The sequence below is a fragment of the Nyctereutes procyonoides genome, unplaced genomic scaffold (assembly GCF_905146905.1).
Source record: "Nyctereutes procyonoides isolate TBG_1078 unplaced genomic scaffold, NYPRO_anot_genome, whole genome shotgun sequence".
Taxonomy (NCBI): Eukaryota; Metazoa; Chordata; class Mammalia; order Carnivora; family Canidae; genus Nyctereutes; species Nyctereutes procyonoides.
Window position 1 is genome coordinate 9816670 of NW_026575043.1, and position 20027 is coordinate 9836696.

General features: G+C 37.0%; 1 protein-coding gene and 1 pseudogene across 1 annotated transcript in view; both read left to right on the forward strand.

The window, feature by feature from the left end:
- Positions 1–20027, forward strand: part of NUP153 (nucleoporin 153) — a 71699-nt gene that overhangs the window by 42164 nt on the left and 9508 nt on the right. The window contains exons 12-18 of the mRNA XM_055322737.1: positions 3012–3149; positions 3872–3970; positions 4962–5052; positions 8742–8867; positions 11154–11774; positions 14837–15031; positions 17752–18636. Of these exons, the coding sequence (XP_055178712.1) occupies positions 3012–3149; positions 3872–3970; positions 4962–5052; positions 8742–8867; positions 11154–11774; positions 14837–15031; positions 17752–18636 (2155 nt within the window). The remainder of the gene's footprint in view (positions 1–3011; positions 3150–3871; positions 3971–4961; positions 5053–8741; positions 8868–11153; positions 11775–14836; positions 15032–17751; positions 18637–20027) is intronic.
- On the forward strand, positions 777–844 carry LOC129508425 (U4 spliceosomal RNA; annotated as a pseudogene).

Below are 20027 nucleotides of genomic sequence, written 5' to 3' on the forward strand. Positions count from 1 at the left end.
ACCGCCTTTTCAATTATTTTTACTGTTCTTTCTATCCTAAAAAATCTTTGTTGGGACTCCTGGGTGGCTCAGTGGTTTAGCGCCTGCCTTCGGCCAATGTGATCCTGGAGACCTGAGATCGAGTCCCACATCGGGCTCCCTGCATGGAGTCGACTTCTCCCTCTGCCTGTGTCTCTGCCTCTCTCTTTCTCTCTGTGTCTCTCATGAATAAATAAAATCTTAAAAAAAAAAAAAACTTTGTCTATCCCCAGGCCACAAAGTAATCCCTGTGTTTTCTTCTAGAAGATTTAGAGTAGTGTTTTTATGTATTTTTCTGATTTCCTTTTGGTTTCTTATATGATCCATGGATTATTTAGAACTATTTAATTTTGATATTAATGTTTTGAAATATATTGAGACTTGTTGGTAGCCCAGCATATGGTCTGCTTGAAGAATCTTTTGAAGTCTGTATTTTATGGTTGTTGGTATAGTGTTAATATAAGGTGTCAGATGACTGATAGTATTTCTTAGATCTTTATTCTTACTGAATTTTTTTCAGGGTGTGGAGTGTGTCTGTTTAGTCTATTAAATTGTTGAGAGATAGGAATTAAAACTATCCCCTTTCATTTCGTGAATGTCCTTATGTCAATGTTTGCTTTACATACTTTGAAGCCCTCATTTAAGCATATGCCTTACATCTGTCATGCCTCCCTGGTTGCTTACTTTAATATTACTAAATATTCTTTTTTTTTTAAAGAATTTTTATTTATTTATTCATGAAAGACAGAGAAAGGCAGAGCTTTGCGCAGTGGCAGTATCGTAGCCAATGAGGTTTATCTGAGGTGCAATTATTGCTAATTGAGAGAAAGGCAGAGACGTAGGCAGAGGGAGAAGCAGGCTCCAGGCAGGGAGCCCGATGTGGGACTCGATCCTGAGACCGCGGATCACACCCTGAGCCAGGGGCAGGTGCTCAACTGTTGAGCCACCCAGGCATCCCTAAATATTCTTTTAAAAAAAAAAAATCTTTGGGAGTATTCTTTGTCTTGAAATCTGCTGTACTGGTATTTATATAGCCAGCCACTGTGTTAGTAGAATAAGCCTTCTTAGGCTTGCGAATTGCAGGTTGTATCTTTTTTCCCATCCATTTGCTTCTAACCCATATCTTTTTTTTTTTTTTTTTTTTCCTAACCCATATCTTTAAGTGAGTTTCTAGTAGGGGCGCCTGGGTGGCTCAGTGGTTGAGTGTCTGCTTTTGGCTCAGGTTGTGATCCCAGGGTCCTGGGATCAAGTTCCTAATTAGGCTTCCCAGAGGGAGCCTGCTTCTCCCTCTGCTTAGGTCTCTGCCTCTCTCTGTCTCTCATGAATAAATAAATAAAATCTTTCAAAAAAGTGAGTTTCTATTAGACAATATATAGGTGAATTTTGCCTTTTACCTACTTTTTGCCTTTTAATCAAAGTATTTATAATTAATGTAATTATGTGGTTGGATTAAAGTCTCCCATTTTTCTTTTGTTTTCTAGTTTTCCCATTTGTTTTTTGTTTCTTTTGTTCCTTTTGAAAGCTGCCCTCTTTTGGTTAATTGATTATTTGTTAGAATTACATTTTATTACTTTGCTTTTTATCTCTACCTCTTCATGTTACTTAGTGGTTCGTCTTGGGATTATGATATGTATCCTTAAATTTCAAATTCTACTTTGTGTTAATATTGTACCACTTCCTGTAAAATTTAAGAATCTTGCAACTTTATTAGTTTGATTTACCTCCCCTCTTCCTTGGTATTTTAGATTATTCTTGTCATTTGTATTAAAATTAGATAGGCTGGCTAATCACAGCATGTAATTTTTGCTTTATACAGTTGTATGTATTTTAAAGAAATTAAGGGAAATGAAAGTTTGTGTTTGCTGACATACTGTTCATTTCTTCAGGAAACCTGAGTTCCATTTGGTGTCCTATCCCTTCACCCTGAAGAACCTGTAGAGCAGGTTTTATGGCAACAGCTTGTCCTAGGTTTTTTTCTTTCTTTCTTTTTTTTTTTTTGTAGTTTTTTTCTTTTTTTTTAATCTGAAAGCATCTTTATTTTTCCTTTGGGGAGAGGGCTTGATTTTACAGAGGTGTGATTGCTGTGCCATAAATGATGTCCATTTGAAATATTCAGATAGCTTTAGTTGGCGGGGAATTTACCTTAAGTCAGACTCTCTCATTTGTGGTGGGTGGCAGCTGGAGCTCTTCAGCCTAAGTTGGCTTCTTGGCGTCTGCTTTATACACGAACAACTTACATGTCTGCTAGAAACCCGGACGTTTCACATGCAGGTTTATATGCTCCTCAGTCCTGCACTTTCCCCTCACTTTCTAGTTGTTATGGTCACCTAGTCCATCCTCTGACTCCTCAGTGAACAGATTTGCTGTTTTTTTTTTCTTCAGACTTTCAACTATGCAGTGGCACCAGCTCATAGAGGACAGGAAGCTCAGTCAGTGCCCCTCGCTTTTTCCAAGTGTTTTTTAATCTCTACAGTTTCTGCTTGCTTCTGGTCACTCTCCAGTTTCTTTCACATGCTTATTTCTTTCTATTTTGTTCAGAGTTTACGATTGTTATCTGTCAGGTCATTGGTCAGATAACCAACTCGTCTACCATTAGCCAGAGTCAGGACTCTTGTTGCCCTCAACCTAGACTAAGACTTGGGGTAAAAAACCAGGCATTTCACCAAACTCATCAGTACTGATGTCTATTATATGCTTATTTTATACGCCAAACCCATATATAACTTTGTTTTATATTAATATACAGCTAGTGTATTTTCTCATTTTCAGCCCTTAGTAAATTGGTACTGAGGGCAGTTAGGTTCACAAAGCCACCGTGTGTGGTGGCACAGCTGGCATTCAGATCTTGGCTGAGTTCTTTTGATTTTGGAGCCCACATTGTTAACACTGTGTGGTGCTAACTTCTCCCTATTCTCAGTTTATGTGTTACTATATCAGTTCTTCTTGAAAATAAGTAGGGATAGAAGAATGACATGAAACATGTTGCGTTTTAGGAAACGGAAGTACCAGTATTGCCGAAAATCTCTCTACCCATCACCAGTTCTTCACTGCCTACCTTCAATTTTAGTTCCTCTGTGATCACAACTTCCTCTCCAGCAACCATTAGTCCTTCGCAATCATTAACAAACAAGGTACAAAACCATTGTAGATATAGGGGTGATTTTTGTTGTTTTAAGAAAAATCTAATATTCTGTTGAAAGCAATGATAAGTTCCTACTATGGAAATAACTCAAAATAAGAGAAAAATGGAAATGGTGTTTTGCTTTTTAAAATTTGTTATAAAGGAGTGCTCTTTAATTCTGATGCTGTGCCTTAGTGACTGATCACTGTAATAAGTTTGTTTCCAAACATTTTTTCCAATTAAGATGCTTTTTGGGGGTAAGAATGGACTTTTGTTTTTATTTCTCAGGTAGGATTAACTGCTCCTGAAATGTTTTATGCTTTTGTCTTGAATTTTACTATTTCTGAACATATTCTTATAGGTGGTATTTTTTTCCTTTAGTCAGATATATACACCTCTAAATAGTGTATACTCCTCTCCCAAGGAGAAGCCAGATTTTATAACAGTTACAGTTTATTTTTCAGAAGTTTTAACAAGTGATTTTTATTTTTAGAAAAGATCTTATTTTGTAATCTCTATGTCCAGAGTGGGGACTGGAACACAGAACCCCGAAATCAGGAGTCCTATGCTCCACTGACTGAGGCAGCCAGGGGCCCCTTAACAAATGATTTTTTAAATCTAGAAGGAAATTGTGTTTGGCTTCTTTGAAATAATTTGCTTAAGGTCTATTTTACTGTCAGTTTCTTTTTTCTAAAAATCTTTTTGTATTATTTTAATAATTTGGAAAACCAGGTACAAATGACCTCTCCAAATAGCACTGGCAGCCCCATGTTTCGATTTTCATCTCCAATTGTAAAATCTACTGAGGCAGATGTACTACCTCCATCATCGGTAAGTAGCAAGCAAGGAATGATTGATTTCAGAAGCATACTGTATTTTTATCAAACCCAAGGTGCCATTGGTGCTAAGAAATACTATTATTTTTCTTCCAATTAAAAAAAATTTCAGTGTACAGAAAACTTGAATGAGTGAACACCTGTATATTTTCCACTCTTTATACATATAAGCATATATATTTTCTCATGACCATTTGAAAGTTAAGATATAAACACAGCTTTTCCATATGTCCGCTAAGAAAAAGGACATTTCTTTGCATACCCACAGTCCAGTTACCCTATCCATGAAATTTAACATAATATAATATTAATGTAGGCCATATTCAGATTTTCTCATTGCCCTAGACTGTCCTTTTAATTACTATTTTGTTTCTCTTGAGTCTAGATCCAATTAAGATTAAGACCTAATCAGCTGAATTGCATGGCATCTGGTTAACATGTTTCTTGAATTGCCTTTAATCTGGAGAAGTTTTGGGGTTTTAAGCCTCATAGTATGTATTCGTTTCTTCATAATTAAAGAAATATTTTGGGGAGAATAATAAGTTTAAATGTTCAAGTTGCCCCATGCATTTTTGGCATGCATATCGTTTTTACATGTTGCCTTCTCTTTTTCACTGTGCTCTTGTTTTCTGACACAGCTGGATATTCCAGAGCATTTTGTAATTTCCCTACCGCATGCCTGAAACCTGTCCATTGTCTATCAAGTCTCATATTATTAGAAAATGGTATTTAGAAATCCAGAACTGAGCTTTAGGAGCATATAATTATCTTATGTACTGCTTTGAATGAAAAAGAAAAAAAAAACCTAAGAAATGAAAAATGCTGTTTGATTTAACACACACACTATTGTGAGAAGCATCTCAATTTTAGAGATTGTAAAATACAAAAAGCTGGAATAACGGGAGATTTATTTAACTTGGAATAAGAAAAAGCTATTATTTGTTTAAAACTAGACAGACTTAAAAAGATACATTTTCTCTTTACAGATTGGATTTACATTCAGTGTGCCTGTTGCAAAAACCACAGAACTTTCTAGCTCTAGTAGTATTTCAGAACCAATTACAAGTAGTAGTTCAGGTAAGTAAAAACTTCTCACACGTTTTTACATAAAAATAGTTGCATTATATTAGGTTAGTATTTCAAGTTCTTTAGTCTTTGGCAGTTCTTCTAAATTCTTTCATTTGAATGAAATTAGCTCTAGAAAGCAAATAGGAGCTAGTATCAACCCTTGACAATATTTTTTGTCTCTATTCACAGAAACATTTAGCTTACTAAATGGAAATGCTATAGTTTGGTTATGATAGGGATAGTCATGGCAGCAGATGTGTCCATTGTCTTAGTTTAATTAAGGTGGCAGTTTATTGTAAATGAAATCTCTAAGAAATTCACGGGTTGTCTACATTCTTATTGAGGTAAAGTTGTAATTGCAGTCAACTCCATCTCTAGGCTTAGTGTTCGGTTCACAACCTTTATGTACAAGGATTATGCTGGCCTTGCAAATAGTGACTCATAATTTCTGGACTCAAGGAATGGGTGTAATTGAGGGAAAGAAGTGAGTCATTAGATAATTAAATCCTAGGATTTTGTTGTGATAGTGGTAGTTTTTTTTCAAGTGTTTGCTATTTAGGAAGTGGAGAATCATCTGGGTTAAGTTATTTACTCAAGTCAAGAATTTTTGAGCAAGGACATTTTATTCAGATAAATAGCAAATGCAGGGGTGCAGGAATTAGAGAAAATAAGGATGTTTCAGGTAAACTTTTTACAAGATTTTTTTCTTCAATGTGACTGAATTCATAAAGGAATAAACTTCTACAAATTACCATTTTCATGCCTGGTTATGAGGAAAGGCATGAAAATCCTTCCTGGTTTTTGCTAATGCATTACTAATGGTAACTGGATAAGCAGCAGTTTGTTAAGACAACTTTTGTGTTTCATCACATCTGGGGAAATTATCCAGATTTTTTTTTTTTTAATTATCCAGATTTTTAAGTCATTTTTTAGGAGTGACATATATAGAATTATGGGAATGATTTTCACCACTTTTGTCATTAAAAAATTGAAAATGTGTAAGTCATTATTACTTTGTGGCAGGAGCTAATTTTTCATAATCTTCTTTTTCCGTTAGTTTGAGTATACTGCAAGGTATCCTTAAAATTTACCTTAAGTTACTAAAAGCAATTCAGTTTTGATTCTAAAGAAGGATAGACAAAAAGTGCTACAAGTATATGCTTTTTTTTTTTTTTTTTTTAAGATTTTATTTATTCATGAGAGAACACAGAAAGAGAGGCAGAGACACAGGCAGAGGGAGAAGCAGGCTCCCTACAGGGAGTCCAATGCAGGACTCGATCCTAGGACCCTGGGATCATGACCTGAGCTGAAGGCAAACACTCAACCACTGAGCCACCCATGTGTCCCATATGGTTTGTTTTGACACAGCACAGTGTTTTGTGTCTTGTGTATTTTTGTTACTGGGGTGAAATTAACGTAAGATGAAATAAATCATGGTGTTTAGTATGTTCATGATGCTGTGCAACTACCACAGTCTGTCTAGTTCCAAAATACCCATTTCCCTGAAAGGAGGCCTGTACCTATTAAACAGTAGTTCTGTATCTCTTCTCTCCCCACTTCCTGGCAACCGTCAGTGGTGTTTAGTTTTTATGTATGTACCTGTTCTGGAATATACAATGTGATTTTTTTTTTTTTTGCACCTAGCTTCTTTTACTTAACTGTTTTCAAGGTTTATACGTTATAGTATGTATCCGTATTTCACTCTTTTTTTTTTTTTAATTTATTTTTTATTTTAAGTAGGCTCCATGCCCAACATGGGACTTAAACTCACAACCTTGAGTTTAAGAGTCACATGTTCTACTGACTGAGCCAACTAGGTGCACCAATACTTCACTCCTTTTATGGCTGAATGACATTCCATTGTATGGATATACCGTAATTTTTCTGTTCATTCATTGATGGATATATGGGCTGTTTCCAGGTTTTGGCTGTTGTGCACAGTGCTGGTATGAATATTCATGTACATGTATTTGTTTGAATACTAGTTTCAGTGTTTTGAGGTATATATCTAGAACTGGAGTTGCTGGTCAAATGGTAGTTCTAAGTGTAACTTTTAACCACAAAGTTATTTTTCTCAACCTCTGACTCCTTTCACATTCCCACTAGCAGTGTATGAGGATTCTAATTTCTCCACATTCTCATCATGCTTAGTTTTCATTTTTTGTTTATAGCTATCCTAGTGTGTATGAAGTGATGCTTCGTTGTGGTTTTGACTTGGATTTCTCTAATGACAAATGGTGCTGCAAGTGCTTCTTGGTCCTTTAATCTTGGGAGAAATGTCTGTTAAGTCCTTTGCCCATTTTTAAGTTGTTTATTTTTCTGTTGCTGAGATCTAAGCCTTTTTATATAGTTTGGAGACTACATCCTTATCAGATATATGATTTACAAATAATTTCTCTCATTCAGTAAATTGTCTTTTCACCTTTAGATTCACAAAGGTTTCTGATGTGATAGTATAATTTTTTTCTTTGCTTTTGTTTTTGAAGTCGTATCTAAGAATCCATTGCCAAATCCATGGTCATGAAGATAATACCTCCTTAGTTTTCTTCTAAAACTCTTACGGTTTTAGTTCTCATGTTCTCATTGATCTATTTTGGGTAAATTTTTGTTTATGGCATGAGATAGGGGTATAGGGGTAGGTAGGATTTTTTGAAACTACTTCACCCACTCCTTTAAATTGGCAAGCACTTAAAAAACTTGGTTATTTGTATTTTATTATGGAAAAATTTCAAACATTTCCAGATCTAGCAGACTGAATTCCAGTGTACTCTTTACCCAGCTTCAACACTTAGGTTTTTTTGACTAATATTGTTTCTCTTCCTCTCATTCCCCCTTCCCTTCTCATGCACAACAATACACCAATATGAGGTTGTATTGAAACAATACCACACATACTTTCATCTGTAAACAAACTTTCTCCCTTAAAAATATAACTACAAAGCTATTTTCATACTGAAAATATAGATTTCCTATTTAATATATGTTCATTTTGGAAAGTTTAGGAAACCTAAAAAGAAGCAGCAGTAAAAAGCCATTCATCACTAGCAGCCACCATTACTTTTTAGATGTCTCATTCAAAATGTTCTGGACTTTCTAACTTGCCTTTATCTGGAACTATGCATTTAAGGATGGTTTCTGTGGCTGCCTAGCACTACACCATGCCGGTGTTTTGATTGGTATACTCAGTCCCATAGTGAGCATTTATCATCCATGTTTTCAGTATGATAACTGAAGGATACTTTGAATCATAGGATGAATTTCTAGAAATGAAATAACTGGCTCAGTTTGAGTACTCCTTGTTAAGGGTTTTTTTTGCTCAATATTATAAGTTGTATAAGCAGAAACACATTTTGTGCAGTTTATGAGCTTGCTCTTGGTCATATCTTCTCCAGTGTTTCAGTTTGATTTTCTTGATTACCAGTTAATTCACTGGGTAACAATTATAGTTTATACTATTTGCCTTTTTGGAGGGGAAGAATGTACAGTGTACAGTATGGGAAATAGTATCTCTACTTTCTTATAAGGTAAACTAACCCTGTACTGTTAAGTAAATTTGTTTATTATCTTTGAATTACAGTGACTTTTTCATGATGTTTTTGAAGTTGGTCCAAATTGGCTTTGAAAGATCTTTTAATACATTTAACTTGATCCAGTGCATTTTCTTAGCATGATGTCTTTTACAATTAAAAAAATTGCAGCTCAAGATATCAGTGCAGTGAAAAGTACAAGCTGTAAGAAGAAGCCAGATGAAGATTTTGAGGGCCCTTTTACACCTGCAAAAACCCTGAAAGAAGGAAGTGTCCTAGATGTTCTCAAAAGTCCTGGTAAGATAACAGCTATCTTTGAAATACTCTAATATCTTAATTACAAATTCGTGATCCTATTTTAAAGTCATTTTTGGTATACTTTAAGTTTTTAAAAAATTATTGACTTGAAAGTAGATGTAGTCAGATGTAATTCTTTTGGTGTAAATACCTTAGGAATTCTCCTTTAGAATTCAAGGACTGTCTTAATATGAAATTTCTTAAGAGGCAAGTATAACAGGAGAAAAGAAGTGAAGTGTAGAAGGAGAAAATGAATTGCCTTTTAGAAGAGATGGACTAATATGGAAAATAATAGTAAACAAACCTGATTGATATGCCTGGACATTACCTTTCTCTGAGAATGTTGAACCACCTTGTTCTTAGATCATTGCTCAGTTGTGGTCTATTAAAACAAGGCCATGCAGAAAGAAAACATTTGCTGAATCTAACATAGGTATATGTAAGGGACAGGGCTGGCTTGAAACAGGATTTGTGAGCGTATAGAAATAACTTGAAGGCAGTGACTAGAAGTCCTCAAGTAGGAATAAGTTTTCAGTTTGAAAATCGGGACGGCTACAACTCCATTTGTGATGTCTGCTGTAGGAATGTAAAAGTGTTTATAAGGTGATCTAGTTGCTCAGAGAGAATTTAGATTTACTGAACAGATAAGATGTGTTTGTGTCTAATTGAATAAGAATTTTCAGGTAAGATTGGCTTCTACAACAAGATTTAGGAGGATTAGGTTTCTTTGGTGTGGCTTTCTCATCTTAGAGATGAGTATTCTGGCTACAAGAGTCCCAGTAACTTAGACAATTTGGCATAGTTGAGGCAGCACTCCAGAGTGCCTGGGCTAGAATTAACTGAGTAGTAGAGAGGCCTTGCATTCCTACCGTTGATCTCTGCATTCATGGTGCCCTTCCCCCTTTCAGTTTTCCTTAAATAGCAAGAATTTGGAGGAGTCCTGTGTTCTTTTGAGGGAAATTAGGAAAACCTGAGAAAGGTGAAGGAAAGGATAGTTACTTGAGATAGTTACTGTTACAGTTGTGCTAACCTTAGTGATGCAGATCAATCATTAACAAGATAGTACATTTTAGACCACTGGGAGTACTGAAGTATGTGCGTGTTTTGCCTTTTGGCTAAAACTAGCTCAAGATTGAGTTAATTGTAGCACTAGAAGATCTCTTAATAGTCTTCTGTTCTATCTTACCCTGCAATTTTTTTCCTTTGGTGTTAAAAGCTGGACAAACAGGTCACTGAGTTTGTTGGTATATATAAAACAAAGATTAATTGGTCCAAGGTAAAGAATTGGAAGGAAGGTCATTCTCAAGAATAAAGTTGGAGTGAATCAACCCAATTCAATGACAGCAGTTTCGGTAGCATGAAGACTTTTTTTCAACTCCTGTTGTTCCGTGGTTCTGTGTGAATAACCTTAATTGTCTAAGTACATAGTGGTTACAAAAATGTATACTTACAATGTTAAAGGAGAACTGTTTGAGACAGTTTGTTTGAAGTAGGGTTTGGTTAACATTCCATGGGCATGTTTCTGAGTAGCATGAATTCATGCTCTGCCCGAGTAGACTGGGTCTTCATCATTTCTGTTATTTCTAGGGCTTGCCAGATGGTTTGGTTAATCTCTGTTGGAATTTGTCATTATAATTCTCATTGAACCACTACCATTTTAAAGTTCTGTATAAGCTTAGTATAATTAAAACCAATCCCTACCACTCCATTGTACTTTGGAGGGACATCTGTCTAATATGTGTACCTATGCAACTCTGCTGATTTTTACTGAAAGTAGAGGATACCACAATTGTGGATTATAACTGGACAAAATTCAAATACTATAGATGTTGAAGACATTTGGCATAGCCAGGAACACCTGAAGGAAAAAATAGATGAGGGAGGAAGGCTATGAATGTACTGTATATTCGTGTAGCAAAGCAGAGTGTTGTAAAAACATGGATGACAGTGGTACGTGTCAGTAAAATACTACAAATTAAAGCCTCAAATTAGATATTGGTTGAATTATAGTAAGTAGAAATTCCTAAAGGAAAAAGGTGATAAACTGTAAACAAAACATCTTTTAAAGAATTTTAATGAGGCCTAAGTGTCACTTATTAATTACATGGTTATTAAATATTGCTTAGGTAAAAACTCTACTTTTAAGTAGTCCATGTTGAATTTTAGTAACTGTATAAATGTATATAAATATATGTTCTCCCAATAATAGCATTTCAGATCATGTTCTGATTAGGAAGCTTCCTTAACTTTTTTTTTCCTTACACTCTCCTCTTTCCCTCCTTACAGGTTTCATATCACCAAAGGCAGATTCTCTTGCTGCTCAGCCTACTACCACAAGCCCAGTTGTTTATACAAGACCAGCAATAAGTAGCTTTTCTTCTAGTGGCATCGGGTTTGGGGAAAGTTTAAAAGCTGGATCATCATGGCAGTGCGATACTTGTCTACTCCAGAACAAAGTTACAGACAGCAAGTGCGTAGCCTGCCAAGCAACAAAATTGCCGCCAAAAGATAATGCTAATAAACAAACTGGAATTGGAACACCAAGTAAAAGTGACAAATCAGCTCTTTCTGCATCAGGGACAGGTTTCGGAGACAAATTTAAACCAGCAGTAGGCACTTGGGATTGTGATACGTGCTTAGTGCAGAATAAACCCGAAGCGATAAAATGCGTGGCCTGTGAAACACCGAAGCCTGGGACTGGTGTTAAGCGAGTCCTTACGTTGCCTGCAGCCTCAGAGAGCGCCGTGACTGCGGCTGCTTCATCGGCCACCAGCACTGTGACCACTGCTGCCTTAGGGTTTGCAGATCAGTTTAAAAGGCCTGTGGGATCTTGGGAGTGTCCAGTATGCTGTGTTTTTAATAATGGAGAAGACAGTAAATGTGTGTCCTGTGTGTCTGAGAAACCAGGTACGTGTATGGCTCTTTGGGAAAAGTTTGCTCATTATTTTGGTAGGACATTTTAAATGTATTGTCTGCTAAGAACCACCTTAATGTTTGTAATGTGTCAGGATGAGCATTTCCTCATACATCTTCATTTGCCTAAGCTATCTTGAGGTCAAGTGACTTGCCTGAGGCTGGATCTGTGTTTTATCTTAGGTGGTGCATTAGCCAGCCCAATATATACTTGTACCTCTTTTTTTTACATATATTTTTGTCAGAAACTACTTGTTCTTCGTGATCATTTTCAAAGTTGACTAATACAGAAGCTGAAAGATCTTAAAAGGGACAGTTGTTCCCAAAACAACCACCACTTTATCTCTGTTTAGAAGTGAGGATGGCAAGTGGTCATTCCAGAGAAGGTTTCACCAGGAAGTAGACAATACTGCTTTGTGAAAAGACCGTTGTTGAATGTTAATGGTGATACCTATACCTGTGTGGTCTCTGCCAAGATGTTGCAATGATAGTAAATTACTGAATCTAACTTGGCAGTAAAAAACATGGAGTTAGATTTGAGTTTTTTGTTTCTCTGTTCTAATTTGAAAAAGTTATTGGAAATTCACAACTGGAAAGGACTCTGCTGTTTTTATAATATATAATTATTTGGTATAGATATATGGTAACATGGGTACTAAGTAAAAATGTTAAGAATATTATCGGAATCATACTTACTTTTTTATTGCATTATTCATGGATATATAGTTTTTATGTCTGCAATGGAAAGTTCTTGATTTGTTAACCTGTATACCCAATGTGTGAACACAAGAGGTGAGCCTTATTTCTAATTCTTACTGGACATGTCCACAAGAATAAGATTTCAGAATCTTCATTCTGAAATAACTTTCTTTTTCTATGTGGCATTCCTCCTCCTCACCTAAAAAAAGAAGTAAATAAAAAAGCAAACCTTTGCTTGTGGAAGAAACCAAAATTAATTCTGAGTTGATTGGGAGAATAAAACTGAGTTAGAAAGTAAATTCCTTCCACAAATAAAGGAAGCTCAAAAATTTATTCAAGCAGTCCAGCTTCAATCTTGTAAATGATGAACCATCATTATAAGCAGAGGAGTGATCCAGTTAAATTTGTATGTTTGACAAATTGCTTCGTGGCTTTTTGGAGGATAGATTTGAAGGTAACAAAATTTGGAGACCAGAGGACAGATGAGGATGTATCAGGAGTACATGTGGGCAAAGATCATGGCAATGGAGATACTAAGGGAGTCAAATCAGGATGTAGAATAATACATGGTTGATTTGAAGGTGTGAAGTTGGCACATAAATGCAAAGCCTTTAGATACATTACACATGCGTGTTCAGGGCTGGAAATACAAATTTGGGAGTCATTAGGCTCTAGTTTTCAAATAAGAGATGGGAGCAGAGATGGATGTGAAGTGAGGGACTGGCCTAAAACTGAACTCTGTTAGCTTACGGGAAGTGGCAGGAACGAAACCATTCTGTTAGCTTATGGGGAGTGGCAGGAACAAAACTTTGGAACAGTTAATATTGTATTTTATTTTATATTATTTTATTATTTTATTTTATTTTTTTAATTTTTAATTTTTAATTTTATTTATTTTTATTTTTATTTCATTTACTTTTTAAAGATTTTATTTATTCATGGGAGAGAGAGAGGCAGAGGGAGAAGTAGGCTCCATGAAGGGAGCCCGACATGGGACTCGATCCCAGGTCTCCAGGATCATATGCCCTGGGCCGATGGTGGCACTAAACCGCTGAGCCACCCGGGCTGCCCACCATTAATCTTTTAAAGGAGGGACTGGGGAGGAAAACCCAAAACTACATGGCACTGATTTTGCTTCTTAGAAGAATGGACTTCAGGGAATGAGAATGGAGGCCTCAACAAGTTATGCAAGCAAGAGCTGAGGGCCACTTGACATAGGGCAGTGCTAGTAGGTTCAGAAAGGGAATGGAACGGATGGGAGAAACGTGCAGAAGGCAGAGCCATCCAGCCTCGCTGTCCAGCTGGCCAGGGGTACTGCAGCTAAGAGGGAGACCACAGAGCTGAAGCTCAGGTGCGCTGGCCACAGGTACAGGGTAGGAAGTGGTTTTGTTGGTGATGAGACTTGTGAGGACAGTGGACTGAAAATGGAACCTCAGGAAGCAGTTTTCTTGGCAAGAGAGAGAACATGACAGTGGAAGAGACACCAGGTAGTTGGGAGAGGTGACATGGAGAACGTGTAGAGATGGCCAGAATGGATGGCTCCATTTGTAGTAACGCACTTGCTTCATGATGGCTTTGTGGAGCCGTCCTTCCCATGCCACCTCCACTCCCTACAAACCTGCTAGTTCTGCATAAAGATTTAAATGTCACCTCTGTAAATTGGTTCTTCTCTTGCCCCTTAGTCATCTCTTCCTTCTTTTCTCATTTATCACTTTGCATTTTGGTGATGGTGCTATTATACATTTGTTTTGCTTTCCCCCTTTTTAGACCGTTAGCACTTTCAGAAGTTAAGCAGCATTTCATTCATCTTTATATCCTTAGTACTGTGGTATATTATGGTACTTCTAGTAAGTGTCTGTTAAATGACTGGGTTCTAACCAATGGCAGGAAATTCTGTGCCAAAATGATATTTCAAAGGCAGAGACCTGGCCTTTGAAATTAAAGTGGTCTGTGGCTATGTATTTTATGTGTTAGGATATTGCCTATAATTTATATGTTAAAATGCTGTGCTGTTTGAAGAGATTTGACAAAAATTCTTAAGGACAAAAAAAAGATTCTTAAGGACCTTTTAGTCTCTGATTTCTCAGCATTTTTTTTTTTTTAAACCACAATTATTCACATTTTGGGTTAAGAGGGAGCTCGTCACTAGGCAAGGTGAATGTGAGTTACTTATTTTTAAGATTAAAAGAAATCTGAACTATCTATACTGTTTTTAACAGTGTAAAGTTTGTATTTCTGGCACTTTGTCTTAATAGGAAACACTAATGGAACATATAGACTTAATGGTGCCTTAAGATAGTGACATAAATATGAATTAGAATTTTTATGTGTTTCCTCACTATTTTTTTTTTTTTTAGGAAGTTTGGTACCTGCTTCAAGTAGCAGCACTGTCCCTGCCTCTCTGTCATCTGGAAGCTGCCTGGGGTTAGACAAGTTCAAGAAACCCGAGGGCAGTTGGGACTGTGAAATCTGCCTGGTGCAGAATAAAACAGATGCTACCAAATGTGTGGCATGTGAGAGTGCAAAGCCCGGAACGAAATCTGAGTTTAAAGGTAAGGCGTTGGTACAGTGCCTCATTGTACTGCCATTTTAAAGTGAAATATTTGCAAACACGTTCAGTTTTAAAATTGCTCATTCTCTATTGAAAATTCATGTAAAATGAGATAATGTTCTGGATACTTTTAGCTCAGCTCTCAGAGTTACTGTAAAGATAAGTGATTTCAGTGTCAGCAGTGAGGTATCTTTTTCTGCAGCTGGTAAGGGGTTATTCTGTCTTGCATTGACTCGGAGAGAGTTGCAGATAATTTGTTTTTAACTGTTAACAAACCTTTGGCTTCCTGACTCTTATCTGACTGGGAATTTATGCCCCGAGAACTTTGTTGTAAGTAATCTAGACTTGGGCTTTGGTTTCCCAGAGAATGTCCCAGAAAAAGAATTCTCTTCATATTTTGTTTCATAAAGGAAGAACCTCTAAAAACAATTCATTCTAAACTGCCTCTGGAGGCCAAGTTTTTCAAGTCTTCATAGTCCTCTGTGACTTACTGAGTATTTCATATGAGGTACAATTCAGTCAAAATTTTGATAAAAGCCAGGAAAGAGATTTTAGATCTGAAGGAACAATCAGAGAGAGAGATGAGAAACATTATAATCTGTAAGGGAGGAGGCCTCTAAGGTGGAGACCATGAGGGCATTAGAAAAGGAATGCCAAGCTTCATCAGCTTGTAACCATGTCCTGGATAGCGGCTTTCAAACATTGAGTGGAAACCAGTCAGTAAACTTTTACATTGTGACTTACCACATGCACATGGTATTTGTCTATATGATTGAAAGAAAAGTATCACAAACCAGTATTTACCCTTTAGTATGTTTAAGTCACCCTGTTTAGATTCTTTTTCATTTTAGAAGAAAAATGTTGGTTGGAACCCACTAAATTAATCACATGGCTAAAGGGACACACAACTGGTTTGAAAATCACTGCATTTGTGGGGAGGGGGCGCCTGAGTGTCTGACTCTTCGTTTGTGTTGGGGCTCTGCACTGAGCATGCCATCGACTTGAAGAGATTCTCTCTCTCCATCTGCCCTTCCCCTGCACCCATTTGTGCCCTCTCTCATTCTCTCTCCCAGAAAGTAAATTTAAAAAAACAAAAAAACAAAAAACAAAACACTGCATTTGGGTGTTTTAGAAGATCACTACTTTCCAGTCCTCTTGAGGTCATTATGTAGCCGTTTTTCTTTGTTCTTTACCTGTTGTACTGTAATCACCATACCTTCAAATCTGTCTCTCTGAGGCAGAGGTGATAAGTTAATTACAGTCTCTGGCCCCTTCATTTTCAGCTTTCTGTCTAATATGACTGAAGATATTTAAAGACCGTGTGGAATACTGCTTGCTTCTCAAATTCTGATAATTTTTCAGTTTCTTAGGGAAAGAAAGGAATGGGTCGTCTCTAAAGGGGCAGAGTTTGAAGATAAGAGGGCTTTTAAAGCTTGGCTGTCATTTGTCTCTATACTTGGGTAGGCAAAGTAATGGATAAATGTCTTGACCCTTGAATGATTCCTGTTTTGAGCCAATCAGTTACTTCATTTCTAGTTTACTCAGCTACATTGAAGTACTAGGAAACTAAGACTTTAATCTTGTCAACATATTGTTGTTTGTCTTTTTAAGTACTGGTTCTGTTCATGCAGTTCTTTTGGTTCTTTGATGGTAAAGTTTTCTTTTTTAATGTTCGATAACAAATTTATTCACAAGATTTCAAACTCTAATTATGACAGGATTCACAGTGAAAAGTCTACCTCTTGTTCCCATTGGTTCATTTTCCATCTTTCCTCCCCCACCAGAGGTAATAACTGGTTAGTTTCTTAAAACTCTTCCAAAGTTTCTTTATGCATATGACAAGCAAATATTTTCTTATTCTGTGTATTCTTCTTTCCTTCTGTTTTGTTAGAAAATGTTGTATATCATACTGCCTTTCTGCTCCCTTGATTTTTATTGTAGATTAGCTTGGACACATCTTTGTTCTTCATTCACAGCTGCCTGGGATTGCATGTGGCATTTTGCATGTTTGTGAGTTTATCTTCAAAATAAAGACTTAGGGGAAAAAAAAGTAAAGACTTAGGATGTAAGGACAATCTTCTGGCTGGCTAGGCGGTGTCCCCTCCTCCCCTCACATCTCCACATACAACCCTTCCCAAGCTGTGTGCTCAAGGGTATACGAGTAGTTGTGCTTCCCTGCTAGGACCTCCAGACAAGCTATCAAGGTCCGTTTGTAGGAAAATATAGGACAGTAAAGCTTCCAAGGCTCCATCCAGACACATCCAAATGAGGCCCTGCATGTGGCAGTCCGCCTTTCTTTTAAATAAATAAATACGTATGTACATAGTTAGCTGTAGAATTGCTGGGTCAAAGGATACGTGTGTTTGTAATTTTTAGTAAATACTGACAGTTGCTTTCCTTGAATTTTGTACTAATTTACACATCTACCTGTAATGTATAAAGTGTCTGTTAGTTCTAGACTCCTCACCAACACTGTTTTATCAAATTTGTTTGATCTCGGCCAGTGTCATGGATGAAAAGTGGTATGTCAGTATGTATAGTTGTGAGGACTAAGATGTGATTCTCCTGCTGAATTTTGGGCAGCTGGTTCATGTTTTATGGCCATTTCTGATAACTCTTCAAAGGCCTTTCCAGAGTTGTTATTCTTTTGTCCCTTTGCTTTTCAGGGGTACATTTTGTTTGAGAGGATAACATTAATTCGATGTCTTTTATATTTTGAAGGCTTTGGCACATCTTCCTCATCTTCAAACCCAGCAGCTTCATCCTTCAAATTTGGTATCCCATCATCCTCTTCTGGGCCTTCTCAGACTTTAACAAGCACTGGAAATTTTAAGTTTGGAGATCAGGGAGGCTTCAAAATAGGAGTGTCTTCAGATTCTGAGGCTCCAAACTCCATGAGTGAAGGCTTTAAATTTTCTAAACCAATAGGAGATTTTAAATTTGGAGTTTCATCTGAGTCTAAACCTGAAGAAGCTAAAAAAGACAATAAGAATGATAATGATTTTAAATTTGGACTTTCTTCTGGTTTAAGTAATACAACTTCGTTAGCTCCATTTCAGTTTGGGGTGTCTAATCTTGGACAGCCAGAAAAGAAAGAGGAAACGCCTAAATCTTCATCTGTAGGCTTCAGCTTTGGTACAGGTGTTATTAACTCCACACCTGCTGCTACTAACACCACAGTGACCTCCGAGAATAAGAGCAGCTTCAGCTTTGGAACCATAGAAACCAAGAGTGTTTCAGTGGCTCCTTTCACATGTAAGACGACAGAAGCAAAAAAAGAAGAAATGCCTGCCGCCAAAGGAGGGTTCACTTTCGGTGGTATAGAACCTGCCCCTCTGCCATCTGCCTCATTGTTTGTTTTGGGAAGGACAGAAGAGAAACAGCAGGAGCCAGTCACTTCTACTTCTCTGGTGTTTGGGAAGAAAGCTGACAGTGAAGAGCCAAAGTGTCAACCAGTGTTTTCCTTTGGGAATTCAGAGCAAACCAAAGATGAGAGTTCTTCAAAGTCCACCTTTAGTTTCAGTATGGCAAAACCATCTGAGAAGGAATCGGAGCAGCCAACAAAGGCCACTTTCACATTTGGAACTCCAACCAATACTACAGCTGGTAAGTGTTACAATTTTATTTTTATTTTACAAGGTGTCTCCAATATTTAGACAAATGGAGCAGGTGAGAGAATGGTTTACACTGAACATGGTTGAGAGAAAGTGGTAACTTTTTGGAAAGGAGCATAGTGTTTTCAGTTTAACAGTCCCAAACCCCCACAGTGTGATGATGGTATCTTACACACCTGATTTTGAGAAATACAGCTCTAGTGGAAAACCCACAGTGTTGCCCATTTGTCCATGTTTCTCTCTCCTGTGTGAGCTTTTACATTCGGAATTGGCATACTATTCAGGAAAATAGGCCTTCTTTCATGAGCTCCTGAAATATTTTCTAACTAAATCTTTACATACAGGCCTTCATTCCCAAATAGAGCTAACCAGTCATCATCAGGCGCATAGACCTCAAATATATTAGTCCCTGAAACAGAGAGGTGATTACAAAAAGCAATATCCTGAAGGAAAAATGAAATTGCATTTTTAAAACTTAGAAACATGGTTGGTGAAATAAAATTCTGTGGACTGAGCAGCTGAAAAAACATAGATGATAGTCGGGTTAGCGAACTGAGATCTCCAAGCGTCAGTACAGAAGTGCAGAGACTTGAATCAAGCTAGCTCACAAGTGCCATTGTAGGAGCAGTAGCTTAGAAGATGAGAACAGCATGCAAGAAATATCAAAGGAGTGACAGAAGAACATTTCCTACGTGCAGAGAAAGACTCTGGCCTTAAAATGGAAATTTTAAGGGGCCCACTCACTGGCAAATACCAGTGAGATTGTAGGACATCAAAGCCAAAATCCTGAATGCTTTCAGAGAGAGGAAAGCTGTTTGCCACAAATAAACAGGTATCTGATTAGCATCCGACTTTGAATTTGTAACATCACGTGCTTAAAATAGTAGAGCAGTGTCCTCAAAGTGAAAATGGTCTTAATCCTACAATTTTATATTCAGCCGAATTTGGTCAAATATAAGGGCAAAATATTTTCAGATAGGCCAAAAAAAAAAAAAAATAGAACACCCACAAACACTTCTGAATAATATATTGGAAACAGGAAACAAAAAATTAACCTGGAAAAAAAAAAAGAATGGAATTCAGTGGGTGGGAGGTCTTTCTGTTGTCTGTTTGGACATTCAAAATACGCTTCAAAACCCAAGTAATGGATACGATTTGGAAGGTAATAAAACTAAGATCTGGTCTACTCACATGTAATGGTGGTGTCACTATACTCTTTCCATTGAAACACACTCTTAACCTCCCATTAACTAACTTGAAAGTGAGCCAACATACTCCACTTTCTGTAAATCACGCTAACGCCGCCCATACCATATTATGAACAGCCCTGTCTAGAGATAGTATTATGGAACTGAAACATGATTGGGATGGTTAAAAAGAAGA